Source organism: Artemia sp. Qi Xiang Cuo, chromosome 13 (assembly GCF_049724085.1).
Source record: "Artemia sp. Qi Xiang Cuo chromosome 13, ASM4972408v1, whole genome shotgun sequence".
Lineage (NCBI taxonomy): Eukaryota > Metazoa > Arthropoda > Branchiopoda > Anostraca > Artemiidae > Artemia > Artemia sp. Qi Xiang Cuo.
Window position 1 is genome coordinate 49340284 of NC_142806.1, and position 16884 is coordinate 49357167.

A 16884-nucleotide genomic window follows, 5' to 3' on the forward strand; every position below is an offset into this window, starting at 1 on the left:
AACTTTGTTATAATGACTTTGAATTCTCACTACAAAAACAAATTTTCTGGTTCGTTGAATTAATTTTCCTGTCCCAATATCTCGCAATTTCCTGTAAAGCCTAGAAATTAAAAAAAAAGGGAAACAACACGGAGTTCTTATCATTTTGAGCTACATTACTTTTTCTTTCTGTTTTTTAATTAAAGAAAAACATTTTTAAGAAACATGTTGTTGTTTTTTAAAGAAAAACAACTACATTCTAGAATTATAATATGTGGCATTATCTAGATGAAAAAATTAATCAAATTAATATTTTACTTTTATCCAATTGGTCTGACACTTTTACTTCAGTATGTCTCTTTTACAGGTTTACATGGCAATTACTAAAACGACATCCAAATATGCTCAAATCGAGCGGTTTCCAAATGAATACTTTTATTCCGATCCATTGACAAATAAGAAGGAAAAGTTTCCGTCTCTGTTTGATCCTCCTACCAAAAGCTTATCTGTTATTGTACCTGCATATAACGAAGAAGCAAGACGTAAGTATTTAAAATTCAGTCCACGAATGTCTATTCCTATACCAAAGGGTCATATATGCATGCTTTCATTTAATTATTATGATTCTTTTGAAACGGTTTTGATTTAATTGAAATTAACTTACTTGAATGTCTATTTAAGTGAGATGATCCTTTGAGACAATTAAATAATCTCTCTGTCTCTCTCTCTCTCCGCATCCCATTACTCTCATTTTCTTGTGCCCCCATTTGTGTCTTCTTTTCTATTATATTTAAGCTATAATTTTTGATGCTGCATGCAGCCTATTCTGGAGGAGGGATGGGGGTTTGTCAAGAGCTGAGACCAGGTATGGTAACAAACTTTTTTGTGTCCCTCCCCTTCATACCTAACTTTTTCTGTAATATGGTACTGATCTAAAGTGACGTGACGGGTCATAGGAGTGGCTCTGGGCATCAGTGAAGAGCTGCATGGAACATTTCTTTGGTCCTCTTCTGCATATACATTTTTTGATCATGTGCTATGAAGTAAATTTTCTCAAATTATTTTGACAGCAGTTTTTGTTAATTTTTAATTTAGTGGATAAAAACTAACATTTCTGTTAACATTTACAAAAGTTAGTATTTCATGAAAAAAAAATCTGAAATAAGTAATGTTTTGATTGTACATCAAATGACAAATTATCAATTAAGCTTGTAACGTATATTCCTCCATTCAAAAAGTAAATAAATAACAAGTCCTTACTGATTTTTTTTATGCTTTGGCCCTGGGAATCCCCCCGCTGTACCCTCCTCTTGATGGCCGTGTATATCAGCCAATTCAAGCTTAAGAAATATTTTACTAAGCTTGCTCATATAACTTTTTCTTGTTAGTGCCTGTGATGCTTAAGGAATGCCTAGAATATTTAGAAAAGCGGACCAAGTCAGACACTACTTTCTCCTTTGAAATTCTTATTGTGGATGATGGAAGCAGTGATAATACTACTAAAGTTTCCCTTCAGTATTGCTCAAAATATGGGTGCGACAAGATACGCGTGTTGACCTTGGTGAAAAATCGAGGAAAGGGAGGTGGTGTGAGGCTAGTAAGTCTTTTTTCTTCCTTTTTCTTCGTTTTTTTTAATTTAGGAATAGCGATAATACCACTAAGATTTCCCTAAAATGTTCGTTAAAGTATGGGTTTGACAAGATACGCGTTTTGACCTTGGTGAAAAATCGAGGAAAGGGAGGTGCTGTGAGGCTAGTAAGTCTTTTTTCTTGCTTTTTCTTCGTTTTTTTTATTTAGCAATAGCGATAATACCACTAAGTGTTCGTTAAAATATGGGTTTCACAAGATATACGTTTTGACCTTGGTGAAAAATCGAGGAAAGGGGGGTGGTGTGAGGCTAGTAAGTCTTTTTTCTTGTTTTTTCTTTGTTTTTTTATTTAGCAATAGCGATAATACCTCTAAGATTTCCCTAAAGTGTTCTTTAAAATATGTGTTTTATAAGATTTACGTTTCCGTATTGCTTAAAAATTGAGGAAAGGGAGGTACCCTGATGGTGGTAAATCTTTTTTACGTTCTGTTCCTTTCTTATTATTAGCGTACCATCAAGCAAAAGATCTGTTGCGCTATCAGCTAGTTTATGATGCGCTGCTGGTCTTGGTAATTAAATATAGCTAGTTGTATAGCTAGTATAGCCAACTGTATAGCTAGTTGACCATTACAACAAAAACAAGTTATCTTGAGGCAACATTTCTTCATAAGGTAGGAACTGGCAATAACTCTATACTTGTTCAGTAAATGTGTTGTTAAGCCTCAAAAGGGTCTTGAGACATATTCTTTGCATTTGTATTAAATTTCACTTATAGTTTTTTGTATTTCTTTTGAGGGGTTCAACCTGAATTCTGGTACCTCATCCTCTTTTGTTGAAACTGCTGAAAGCTTACAGAGTTTCCAATGTAATATTGTACAAACAAATTTAAAAGAAATTATATCTGCAAGCAGTTTCTCCCTCTCCTTAAGATTCGTTAGTATCACTCTTAAGTCCCTCTTAATCTCTCCTGAGATTATTGAAAAATAATTGCAAACAATACATCCTTTTTACTTTAATGCCCAGACATACACCTCTCCCTCCCAATGTAAACGACAATGGCATCCGTTATGGCCGGATATATGTGCAACTATATAAGAAACAAAACATTAAGCCAAATTTACTTTTCTCAGTGTTCATACACCGACATATCATAGCATTCCAGGGAGCACAATAGAGAAAGTAGTTTTATTGTGTGTTAGTTGTATCTACAACAGCAAATGATCTCTTCAAATTTTAGGCCCAAAATTGTTGTCGATTAAGGAGGAACATTCTAATGCGGTTAAATATTTTACTCTTTCCGGAAATATGTTTTGAATATAAGTAAATTCGATACTTTATGCAAATAAAGATTGTTTATGATAAGCAGAACTGCCTCCAATCTGATATAAATAAAGAACGCCAGAAATCACTAGTAGCTCAAACCTATGAACTTACGTCTTCTTTTTTTTTTTTTTTTTTTTTTTTTGGTAAAGTCATCAATCCTTTTCTCTGATTTAAAATTGTTTCTGGTAGAAAATCTAGATTTGTCCTTTTGAATAATTTAGAAATTTGAGGAGGTAGAAATTTCAGGAGAACTTTTACAACGCTGGAAAAAAAAACAATGGAAAAATCCCGAGTAATTATTAGGAGAGAACTACTCGGGATGAAAATTAAATTGAGTGTATATTGAGTGAGGGGATTTCCGGAGTGACCGAGAAAATGATTAGAAATTAAAGTCTTTTTCAAATGAAAGTATGGTAAGGAGAATTTTTCAGGCTGGATTGTCTGCAAGAAATTTTCAGTGGGGAGGGGGGATTTTCAGTGAGGATGGAACTGTCTGGTCGGAATTTTACGGAGGGGAGTGTATTTTACGTGTGTGGAAATTTACCCCACGTGAAAATTTCCAGTGGAAGGAGTTTCTCGTGAGGGGGGAGGGTGGGAATTTTTCATGGACGGTGAACAAAATTCATCGGCATTATTTGAAAAACGATCAGAAATTAAAAAAAAAAGTTTATTTAACTGAAAGTAAGGAGGAACCTTAAAACTCAAAACGAACAAAAATTATTCCGTATATGGAGGGTTAGCCCTCCCCCCTTCTCTATACCCTGCTCTTTGCGGTAAAGTTTGATTGTTTGTTCCAATTGTTTAAGTACGACTCTTGAAATACAAGGGCCGTTTAATTAGAATAGGAAGCTTTTTTAAAAATTTTAAGAACTTAAGCGTGAAGAGCAAGGTATTGAAGAGGGGTAATCCCTTCGTATACGGAATAATTTCTGTTCGTTTTGAGTTTTAATGTTGCTCCTTACTTTTAGTTTAAAAAAACCTTGTTTTTTTTTTATTTAATTTGTACCCAAGTCGTGGTGAAAACTATAAAACCCAAAAGTCAACAGAATACGTTGGGAAAGTATTGTATTGGTTGTTGATTGTGTGGAATATGTTGGTTGGAAGAGAATAATATGGAGCTAGGAAACATCTAAAGAATGGTTGGTTCAGTTTAGCTTTGAGTTTCATAGGATATTATTTCATTTCTGATGAAGAGCTCAGTTATAATAGCCTGTGTGTTTGTGTACCAATGTCTTAACGCGAAGTACCGAGGACATCAAAATACAAACAATTTCCCCCTGGACCCATTTTAGGTCTATTTATACCTGAAAACAGCGCTAAAATTTTCTTTTGCTTGTTTTCAAAATTATGAAGTCTTTTTAGGGCGGGGTCACATTTTGCCAGTGTTGCCACGGTGGACCGCCAAAACAAATAAGCAAAAGTAATGGGCTAATAAATTTGACAATACTTTTCCTCTTTAAAAATTAAAGCTACACCTTCTGAAGCTATTTGGTGCTATGTCTTTTTAGCTTATTTTTTGCTGATTTGTAACCCATGTTTGATTTTGTTTGGTTTCGTTTTCTTAATTCGATGGCAACTACTATCAAAGCAGCATAACAGCATTAGGTCTATTTTCATTAAGAATTGTATTCCTGACTTTGCTCAATTTTTAAGACATATTTGATCATATATGTTTCCATTTAACCTATTCAAACAATTATATTTAACTTTCATTGTCCTTGTTTCTTAAACAAATTACTATTGATTTAATGATGCTTTTCAGAACTATTTTGGGTATGTCGTCACAAAAAGATATTTCGCTAATTACTAAGAACTTTATTGTGAGAAATACAGGGATATAAAGTTTCAGGATTGATACAATAGGGTTATGAAATTGGGTTACAATAGGGTTATGAAAAAAATTCAAATGAGTCTACTGAAAAAAATGTGCATTGTCAGTTTAATATACATAAGCTGATATTTATTCCTTAAAATCTTGAATAATTTTGATTCATTAAAGTTATAAAAGTGAAAACATTTAAAAGAATTTTTTTCAGTAAAGTACAAATTATATTCTGGCTTTTAGACAGTATAGGGCTTAGAAACCTACTCAGATTAATTTCTGCTCGTTTTGAGTTTGACATATTTTAATTTCTGTTTGTTTTGGGTTTCATTTATTTATTGATACTGATTTGTGGTAGTTGTATGCTTGGTAGATTATTTTATTCTATTTTTGGTATAATGGAGTTCTTTGCTTTTTTAAAAAAAATTTAATTCGTGAAAAAAGTTTTTTTGATTAATTTCTGTTTGTTTTATGTTGACATAGTCTTTTTCAGGGAGAAAGACTGAGCCTCTTCTGAAGTTAAACAACCATTCCTTCCATAAAAACCTTAAATACCCCCCTGGCATAACTTACAACCCTTGCCCCTAATCTCTTGGGTTGTTTCAACCCCCGCTAATCTCTTGGGTTGTTTCAATACCCCCCTGGCATAACTTACAACCCTTGCCCCTAATCTCTTGGGTTGTTTCAACCCCAAAAGCTTTGTCATATGATATTTAGACTCTTTTGAATAGAATGGCTATCCCAAAATTTCTATTAGACGCATTTCGGGACAACACGATGTGTGTTTAGAGGTAGCTCCCTCTGATCACTTTGACTTAAAAAGACCACTTGAGTGTCTGATTACCAATGCAATCAGCCCCCTTCGAAAGTTATATGACCACGCTTTCTATAAAAAAAAACTTTATGTCCCCAGGGCATAACTTACAACCCTTGCCCTGAGGGCTGGGGGGATTTTTATCCTCAAAGACATAACTTCCAGACCTTTCTGATAGGCTTAACAAAATTGCTATATCAAAATTTTGATTGGAAACGATTGTGGAAAGGACAGATGTGAAGAGGGCAATTCGCATGCTGGTCACTTTCGATAAATTAAACACGCACTATTCATCTGAATTTTTAATCGAAGGAGCCCTTTTGCAAGCTTTTGAGACAACACTTCCTATAAGAACCTTATATGTCCCAAGGGCATAACTTAAGATCCTTGTCCTGAGGGCTATGGGGGGAAGGTTCTCATCCTCAAAAACATAGTTTCCAGATCTTTCAACAACGTCAAACAAAATGGCCATATCAAAATGTTGATCAGAAATGTTTGGGGAAATAATGGGGGGGATCTTCCCTCCGATTACTTTGGACTGTTAAAAAGGGCAATAGACCTCTCAATTCCCAATCTAAAGAGTCCTTTTTGAATTTTTTACGACAACACCTTGTATAAGACATTTGCCCCCAGGGCATAACTAACAACCTTAGTCCGGAGGGCTGTGGGGGGTAGTTATACTCAAACACATAATTTATGGACCCTTCACTACATTGAAGAAAATGGATATATCAGAATGTTGATCGGAAGTGTTTTGGGAAATGATTGGCAGGGGGGGGGAATTCGTCCTCCGATCGCTTTTGACTATTATTAAGGGCACTAGCCCTCTCAATTCCCAATTGAATGACTCCTTTTTGAAGTTTCTACGACAACGCTGGCAAAGACCTAATTTCGAGAACTTTCAACTGCGTTGAACAAAATATCTATCTCAAAATTTTGATTGGATGTGTTTGGGGAAATGGTAGGCTTGAGAAGGGTGTTAGTTGCCCTCAAATCACTTTCGACTATTAAACAAAGCACTAGTTCTTTCAATTTTCAATCGAATGAGCCCTTCTTGAAGCTTTTACGGCAACGCTTTCTATAAAACCTTATATGCCCCCAGGGCATAACTTACAAATCTTGCGCTGGAGCTGTGGGGGGAGTGTCATCCTCAAAGGCATAAAACGCTGGCAAAAACCTAATTTTGAGAACTTTAAACTACGTTGAACAAAATATCTATCTCAAAATTTTGATTGGATGTGTTTGGGGAAATGGTGGGCATGAGAGGGATGTTAGTTGCCCTCCAATCACTTTCGACTATTAAACAGAGCACTAGTTCTTTCAATTTTCAATCGAATGAGCCCTTCTTGAAGCTTTTACGGCAACGCTTTCTATAAAACCTTGTATGCCCCCAGGGCATAACTTATAACCCATGCGCTGGAGCTGTGGGGGGAATATCATCCTCAAAGACCTAATTTCTGGACTTTTCAACTACGTTGAACAAAGTGGCTATCTCAAAATTTTTATTGGTTGTTTTTTTTGGGAAATAGTGGGCATCGGAGGGGTGTTAGTTCTCCTCCAATCACTTTAGACTATTAAAAAGGGCACTAGCCCTTCGAAGTTTCTATTACAACGCTCTCTATAAAACCTTGTGTGCTTACAACCCTTGCCCTGTGGGGTGTGGGGTTAGGGGTCATCATCCTCAAAGACCTAATCTCTAGAATTTTTAACTACGTTGAACAAAATGAATATCTCAAAATTTTGATTGTATGTGTTTGGGGAAGGGTGGGCGTGAGACGGGGGTTAGTTGCCCTCCAATTACTTTCAACTATTAAAAAGGGCACTAGTCCTTTCAATTTTCAATCGAGTGAGCACTTTTTGATGTTTTACAACAACGCTTTCTACAAAAAAAAAACTTATATGCCCCAGGGCATAAATTACAACACTTGTCCTGAGGGCTGTAGGGGGAGTTTCATCCTCAAAGACATAATTTCCTTTCAACTACTTTGAACTACTTTCAACTACTTTGAACAAAATGTCTCTCTCAAAATTTTGATTGGATGTGTCTGGGAAAATGTGGGATTGAGAGGGGGGTTAGTTGCCCTCCAATCACTTTCGACTATTGAAATGGCCACTAGCCCTTTGAATTTCCAATCGAATTAGTCCTTTTTGAAGTTTCTAAGAAAACACTTTCTATAAAAAACCTTATATGCCCCCAGGGTTTAACTTACAACCCTAGCCCTGAAGGTTTCGGGGGGTTGTCATCCTCAAAGTCCTAATTTCCAGAACTTTCAACTACGTTGAAGAAAATGGCTATCTCAAAATTTGATTGTATGGGTTTGGGGAAATGGTGGGCGTGATAGGGGGGTTAGTTGCCCTCCAATTACTTTCGACTACTAAAAAGGGCACTAGCCATTTCAATTCCGATCGAATGAGCCCTTTTTTGAAGTTTCTATGACACGCTTTCTATAAAAAATATTATATGCCCCCTGGGCATAACTTAAAACCCTTGCCCTGAGGGTTGTAGGGGGGGGTGGGGGTTGTCATCCTTAAAGACCTAATTTCCAAACTTTCAACAAAATGGCTATCTAAAAATTTTTATTGGACATGTTTGGGGAAAAAGTAGGCGTGAGAGGGGGATTAGTTGCCCTCCAATCACTTTCGATTATTAAAAAGGGAAATAGCCCTTTGAATTTCCAATCGAATGAGCCCTTTTTTAAGTTTTTATGACAAAACTTTCAATAAAAACTTATATGACCCCAGTGCATAACTTACAACCCTTTCCCTGAGGGTTGTGGGGGGAGTTTCCTCCTCAAAAATATAATTTCTATCTGGAAATCAACTATGTTGAACAAAATGGCTATCTAAAAATTTTGATTGGATGTGTTTGGGAAAATGGTGGCCGTGGAAGGTTAGTTGCCTTCCAATTACTTTTGACTATTAAAAAGGGCAGTAGCCATTTCAATTTCCAATCGAATGAGCCCTTTCCGAAGTTTCTACGACAACTCCTTCGATACGAAGTGCCCTGGTCTAGAAAGGAAAAATACATTGTGCGAACTAGACCCCAGCGCTGCGCCTATGAGGGAAGACCGGTGGCGGTGGGGCCAAAAACAGCAGCGGCGACGCGCCGTCGGTGAAGTGTTGGTGGCGCGCCACTGGCGCGATCAATGTTGACCACAAACATTAATTTTTTCATCAGTCTTTCTCAAATCACAGCTTAAATTTACAAAGTTACTTTCTCTTGACAGTACACTTTCATAGGATACTCCACCTAGTAGCTATTAGTAGCAACCAAACTTTCATATTCTTCTCTCACCTCCCTTCGCATTCCCTTTTGTGTTTTTTTTAAAGCAGCCATATAATGCTCTACAAGATCCGTCTCTGCTTTAAATTTAAAAAAAAATACTTTTTGGCATCCCTACTTTCAATAAAAACAATTCAATAAAAACAAAACTACTTTCAATAAAAACAAAAAAATATTATCATTTAAATATAATACTTCCCTACCCCCCCCCTCTGGATACCACCTTGATAGGGTACCTATTGGAGGAGGGGGTTACGGGGGTCACCACTTTTAAAGGCAAAAATGGTGCAAAGAGGTTGGTATGCCACTTACTGGAGGGGGAGAATCCCTCGTCGGCCCAAAATAGTGGGATTTCCGCGGTTACTCCAACGGTTTTGTGTCTACTAGCGTGATCGAATAGTCCCAGTGCCACTTTTAAGGCCAAGGGTTACCGATAATATTTCTAACTATCTCTTTAGACTCGACCTAGGCTGAAAAGTTAAAAGAGTATTTAGTATAAAAATTCTTACTATATTCAAGACACGCTACAAAAGAACTCAAAACGGAACTAAAGACAAAAATCTTACACTTCACGAATACACTTTAAGACGCGCGCTTGCGCGCACATCTCTGACCAAAGGCGATGAATGGCCGACTCCCAGCATCCTTTGAAGCTTTTCAAGCTCCAAATTTAAGCTGTATGAGTCATCGCTCAACTGGCTTTTTCAGACACTCGCTAATTAGTGGATTCTTCAGACATCACAATAAAAGCTTTTCCGGGATTTAGATATTTAACATAAATAAAGTTAATTTTATAAAAAGGACATTTTTCTGCAACAAAAGGAGTCAATGGTCCCAATAACTCCCTCCTAAGAAAAATGACCGCCATCACGCCATGGGTCAGAGCACAAAAAAACCTGAAAAAAATAACACCAACTTCAAAATCATCAATCTTGCTTCTTCTCTCTTTCCACAGTGTCTGTACTTCCATTGCTTCAGGATTCGTTGTCATCCCCACGTTTCTATTATAGAAATAACATGGTCTAGATCTTCTAAAATCCGAATTTGGTATTGAAAGTTGAAGTCCCCAGGATTCATAGAAAATAATTGAGCGTAGCACAATCAAAAACAAAAAATTTTCTCGCTCTCACGAATTTATATTTGAGAGGAGCAGAGAATCAGTTTCTGGCACATGTGATGATGCCAGCCATCATGTAAAATTGGCTGCACTAGCCTCTTAATTTCCATCTGTGGAAACAACCCGACATCTCAATAAAAAAGTAAATTGCCCCTTGGCATAATTTGAAATAGTCTAAGGCCGAAAATACACAGGCCTGTGAAAACGATAGGAGTTCAGGAAAATGAAGTAAGAATCTGAGAGAACCTTGAATTGCGTTTTTCTGGGTCTTGTCCCCTAAAATAATTGAGTGAATAATGCTCGGCGATGAGGGATGAAGATAATATTGAAGACTGGAAAGACAAGGCTTCAGTAAAGGGATCACAACTTGTCCGCCAGTTGTGCATCGAGGAAAAGGGCTATCTTTCACGTCTTCCCGCAGGGGATCTTCCCCAAGGGATTCCTCTCCCTAAAAAAGGAACAAACCCTCTTTTGAGTTGATCATACCAACATCAGATTCCATCCCAAAATTGTTCGATCCAACTCAAAATTCAGTACCTTTCAATCTTTCCGTAACTCGTTGTTGACAAGTCAATTCTATGTCATGGGTCTTCTCCTCCCTCCTAAGTTTTTTTGTCTTATTGTAATTTCGTAATTTTCCCAGTGGATTTTGGACCTCTTTGTCCCCTCTATTATTTATGTTATCAAGGCACAGCCCATCCAACATTTTATTTTTCGCCACTGCCGGCTGAATCTCCAAATTTTGACTCTTTTTTACACTCCTCTTTTCATCTCTACTCTTCTCAATTTTGTCATTTGCACAAAATAATAAATCTGCTTTCAAAATAATAATAAATCTGCTTTCAAAAAAAAATCGAAGTATTATCATTTAATTATGATAGCTCCCTACCCCCCCCCCCCCTCTGGATACCACCGTGATAGGATACCGTCTCTGCTTTAAATTGCAAAAAAAATAATTAATTTTTTGGCATCCTTATTTTGAATAAAAAATTTGAGATTTACATTAAAAAAATAATTTACTTAATAATTAACTAGGTCACTATATGGTTCAAACAAACACTCGAAATAACGTTAAACAGCTTAGTGTTTCCTTGAAAAAAAATGAGGGTATGAGTAAAGGGGTACAATGACAAAAACAAAATTGTTGAAATTATTCAGATATACCTCAAATTATTGGAAAACTGAGTAATAGATTCGCCGTGGCATTCAATAAGATCCAAAGAATATAATTAAAAGGGAGCACACACAGAAGCCAAATAAGGCCAGTAGCCTATGAGAAATTGCAAAATACCCAAGACAATGAACAAGTCCCAATAAGAGGGGGGGGGGGGCTGGGTCTATCCAAATATTTCTATGGTTTCCCAGGAAATTTGATATCATTTTCTTCAGTCATCACTTTAAATAAAAACAAAAAACTATCTTGTTGGCATCCCTGCTTTCAATTAAAAAAATGAGTTATTATCATTTTAAAATGATAGCCCCCTATCCCCCCCCTATAGGCAATAATTTACAATTTTCTCATGAATCATATTTTTAGGGTAACTTCTGTTTCAATCTTAAATCCCCCAACCTTGTACATGGCTTAGTCTGTAGCTAAATTGTTCAATAAAAGGGTTTTGGGGGGAGGGTGTAAATTTTTTTAGAAAGAAGATTGTATTTTCTTTAATCTATTAGGCATTCGACGATTGTGTATTAAACATTAAGAAAATCTTATCTAAAAACAGCAAAAGAAAAAAAAATTCTGCAAACTTACGATTCAGCTGTAGAAACAATCTGTCGACTATCAATTTCAAAATCCAACGGAAGCTGTATAAAAGTGAATGTGTTCTATTTAACTTAAGAACAAAATTCTTGACTACAAATGGTGTAAGAAAAAGCCATTGGGAAACTGCATTCGAAATGGTTTAATCTCATTTCATAAAGACGATCCTTTTCTTTTTTTTGTCAACATATGAAGAACTGTGTATATTGCAATTGCATAACGGAAAGCAAGTCGTCAATGGTTGGGGTCGGATAATGTCATAAAGAAAGATTGAAGAGAAATGGGAACCTTCTGTGAGGGTGTAAAGAGGGAGGCTTTGAATAGAGTGGGATGGAGGAGGAGCGAGCGTAGCTGTGTTGGCCTCATGCGGCTTGCTGCTACAGTGAGTTCTTAGTAGTAGTAGTAGTAGTAGTACTAGTAGTATATTAAGAAATTGAAAATCCATTTGATTTATTCCCATAAGACTTTTTACGTTATATTTGAGATTTTACAAACCCGTTTGGAGCTAACATCTGACAGCAATGACATTAAACACGTGTTTCAGTCACAAACTTTGACTTAAGCCGTTTTCAAAATTAGATTTAGATTTATAAAGATAATGGCTAGAAGACTGCCATTATTTATTGGGATTTTAATTTGTTTTTTTCTTCATTTTCTTCTGCTTGATTCAATTTGCCACGTTGTTGCATATAATTTGTGTATCTGATAGTGCATCCTCAAAAACAGTTAATGTTTAAGTGGAGATAATAAATCTTTTTTTTCATCTTCTGTACCAGGTATAAGTGGAGTGAGAAAGAGGATCTTCTGTGTGAAGTAAAAGCGAATAAAGGAATATTATTGGTTTGCCTTTTTTATTTGTTTCTCGTTCTTCCTTACTGATTTCATTATGTTTGGTAAATACGTATCTTTTAAACCTGGCACTCTCGAATCCAATAAAAAGCGATTTCCATATTGCTACTTCTACATTATGTAACTACAAAGCGTTTGACATAGTGACCTCCCCTATATTGAAAATTGCACAATTCTAATTATGTCCGGCGCCAAATCTAGAGTTTTTTTTGTTTTGTTTTTTAATGCATACACTGTCTCAACTTATGAAAAGAAGAGGGTAGGTCGTGAATTTGAACCAGATAAGAGTTTCCCAGGGGTATGCATAGATTAGAATAAAACTCAAATCCGAGGTCAGTTTCATAACCATTATTAAGATGTAGAGTTTCGAGATTTCTAAAGCGGCGTTCACATGCGTTTCTAGCTAGAATCTTTGTCTAGACTTGTGTCTGGCCAGACATCAATGTCCAGGCAACTACCGTTCACAAGTAAAATTTGGTACTTGGCTAAACAAGTTACAGCCAAGCATCCAACTCTAGAGTATAGAACTCAAAGTCTAGGATTTTCGACTACAGCCAATCAGAATGTGTCACGTTCCACCATTTACATCATGTGTATTTACATTTTTAAATTGAAATATAATTTTTGTTATTCCTTAATCTTTTTTTATCTTAGTAACAGTAAAATCAGGAATTACAATTTTGAAAGTCATGCCAGCATAAGTTCTCTTGATTGGTTATTAATTAAAAAAAACTTTTTTCGGGAAAATAAGTTTTTCAAAGAAAAGTAAAGAATCCCATTAAACAAAAAATGAGCAAAAATAAAATAAAATAGTCTACAAAGCATGAAACTATCACAAATCAGCATTGGTAAATGAACTAAATCCAAATCAAACATAAATTACAATAATTAACCAAGTCAAACTCAAAACGAGCTGAAATAAACTAAGTTGGGCGCAAAACCCCTATGCCTTCCCAAGGCCAGAACATAATTTGCACTTTACTAAAAAAATACGAATGAAAGTGCGTTATCAGTTTAATATACATATGCTGATATTTAGTAATCAAAATGTTAATATTATTTGATTTATTAAAGTTATAAAAGTAAAAACATTTATATTTTTTTCAGTAAAGTGCAAATTTTGTTCTTGATACCATTCGCAAAAAAATCTGTTTACTTTCTTTGATAGCTTGGATACACTTACGCTATTTTGATTTGGTTAAATTTTAAGCGCAGAAGTAGCCCCTAAAGTTTGAACATAATACCCTCAGTCGTTCTTGTGATACTGCTGAGATGCCTTATTGGGAATTAGAGTTATCACAGTGCATTTTGATTTAATCTTAAGGCAACATTTAGTTTTTAAACGTAATGGACAAATGGGAGGTTGGGCGTGGGAGGTGACAGTGAAAGGGGAATTAGTTGCCCTCCAATCACTTTCGAATATTAAAAAGGGCATCAGCCCTTTCTATTTTCAATCGAATGAGCCCTTTTCGAAATTCCCACGACAACTCCTTCGGTACGAAGCGCCCTTGTCTAAAGAACAACAACAACAAAAAATATCACAAATCACTTTGGACTATTAAAAAATGTACTATCCCTTTGCATTTCAAATCGTATGAGTCGTTTTTCAATTTTCTACGGTAAATCTTTCAATAAAAACCTTATATGCCCCCAGGGCATCACTCAATATCCTTGGACTGGGAGTTGTGGGAGACTGTCCTCCTCAAAAACATAATTTCTATGAGGAAATCAACTACGCTGAAAAAAATGCTATCTCAAAATTTGATTGGATGTGTTTGGGGGAATGATGGGTGTGGGGAGGGGCTAGTTGCCCTCCAATCACTTCCGACTATTAAAAAGGGCACTGGCCCTTTGAATTTTCACTCGGATGGGTCTTTTTTGAAGTTTCTACGACAACGTCTTCTATAAAAACCTTATATGCCCTCAGGGCATAACCTTAAAACCCTTGCCCTGAGGGTTGTGGGGGAATGTCCTCCTCAAAATCACATTTTATACGTGGAAATCAACTCTGCTGATCAAAATGGTTAACACCAGATTTCGATGGTATGGGTTGGAGGGAATGACGGGCGACAGGGATAGGTTCCCTCCAATCACTTTCGACTATTAAAAAGGGCACTAGCCCTTTGAATTTCCAATAGAATGAGCCCCTTTTGAAGTTTCTACGACAACGCCTTCTATAAAAACCTTATATGCCCCCAGGGCATAACTTAAAACACTTGCCCTGAGGGTTGTTAGGGAGTTTCTTCGTCAAAAACATATTTCTATCTGGAAAACAAATACCCTGAACAAAATGGTTATCTCAAAATTTTGATTGGATGTGTTCGGGGGGATTATGGGAGTAGGGGGGGGGGGGCTAGTTGCCCTCCAGTCACTTTGACTATTAAAAATGGCACTAGCCCTTTGAATTTCCAATCGAAGGAGCTTTTTTTGAAGTTTCTACGACAACGCCTTCTAAAAAAAACCTTCTAGGCGCCTAGGGCATAACTCAATACCCGTGCCCTGAGAGTTTTGGGGGAGTTTCTTTCTCAAGGACAAATTTATTGTATGAAAATAAATTACGCTGAACAAAATTGCTATCTCAAAATTTTGATTTTATGTGTTTGGGGGAGTGATGGGCGTGGGGGGGGGGGCTAGTTTCCCCATAATCACTTTCGCCTATTAAAAAGGGAACTAGAACTTTCAATTTCCAATTGAATGAGCCTCTTTTGAAGTTTATGCGTCGACCACTTCTATATGAAGTGCCCTGCTCTAAAGCGAAAAAATAATAAATAGTACATTGTGCCAACATCGTTCTTATATGCCCTCAGGGCATAACTTAAAACCCTTGCCCTGAGGGTTGTGGGGGAGTTTCTTCCTCAAAAACATATTTTCTATTTGGAAATCAACTACGCTGAACAAAATGGCTATCTCAAAATTTTGATTGGATGGGCGTGGGGGGGGGGCTAGTTGCCCTCCAATCACTTTCGACTATTAAAAAGGGCACTAGCCACTCCAATTTCCAATCGAATGAGCCCTTTTCGAATTTTCTCGACAATCGAATGAACGACAACTCCTTCGATACGAAGTGCCCGGGTATGGAGGAAAAATAAAACATTGTGGCCACATCGTTCTTTGCTTAGGCAGCGCGCTGCCTATGATAAATGACGACTGTAATCCATTTGAAACTAAATTTGTAGTTTTAGCTAAGCACTGAATTTTGTCTAGACTGGGATTCTAGCTAGGCACCGCTTAGCCAAATCTTCATCAGAGCTCTGGCAAAGAGCTTGGGCTCTTGTTCGATAGAGTTTTACTGTTTCAGTGTATCTATTTCACTGTCTAATAAAAGGACTGACCCCTATTTGAAATTTAATTTGTTCGTCATAGAAAGGAAGGGTGATGAAGTGTGGTCTTCGAAAAAATGCCTACGTCGTATAATTTTTCATAGAAGCAGTTGACAAAAAAGAAAGGAAAAGCCAAATTTTGCTTCCTTTTAGATTTAATATATCTAATATTCTATTCAGATTGGCATTTGAAAAAAATAATGTATCTCCTCAAACGATAAACGAAGATAAAACAACTCCAAAATTGGTATAGCTGGACGTTCCAATTATTACAACATCCTTAAAGAATCCTTTTAGCTTCTGATTACTATCACATAATGTATGCTTACCTTCTGTGGTGATGACTTCGGAAGTAAGATTTCGTATTGGGAAAGATCGGAATGAGTTTGGATGACCTTTTTTTCATGTGCAGCCGCTGCGCTTGTTATTGATGTGATGTGAGCCTGTCCCTGTCAAAACGTCAGAAATCTGACCCATCCCTCTGGGTCCAGCTCAAGCGCTTGCCTAAAAAATTGTTTCTGGTTCCATGGCTTTGTCTTCTACCTAGAAATTGGTTAAAATGTCAGCGTATCTCTGCAGGTTGTTCTCTGAAGTTGATAGAATACGTGGTTAAGGAGTTTAACCATTCTTTTTAGGTATAGAATATTTTTCTGTTGACTTATAAGAGGACACTTCTAACGTTGGTAGGTACAGGGATATACGCAGGAAGATGGGCTTCATCTTTGGGACCTTTGCTATAAGTCTTATGTAATTTATGCACTTTTTCTGCTGTGATTAATTTGCGTCTCTTCCCCACCCCTCTCCCAAGAAGAAAATAGTAAAATGTGGCTGCGCTAGTGGCCAACTAGGCAATATGAATGATAAACCCGTGCACACAGAGAGCATTACATCGTCCATGTTTTTTCAACAAATAGGACGAACAGCTGTCTTGCTAGAATGTGCGGCGAAAGAAAAATGGAGGGACTAGTTATCTCACGAAAGTGTCCACGTAAACTTGGAATAGGCCGACCGTTTCAAATGCTTTGGA

At 36.7% G+C, this 16884-nt stretch overlaps 1 protein-coding gene across 1 annotated transcript in view; it reads left to right on the forward strand.

Annotated features, from left to right (window-relative positions):
* The first annotated feature begins 331 nt into the window (after window positions 1-331).
* wol (Dolichyl-phosphate beta-glucosyltransferase wollknaeuel) overlaps window positions 332-16884 on the forward strand; it is a 34724-nt gene continuing 18171 nt past the window's right edge. The window contains 2 exon segments of the mRNA XM_089099406.1: window positions 332-521; window positions 1368-1576. Coding sequence (XP_088955532.1) covers window positions 332-521; window positions 1368-1576 — 399 coding nt within the window.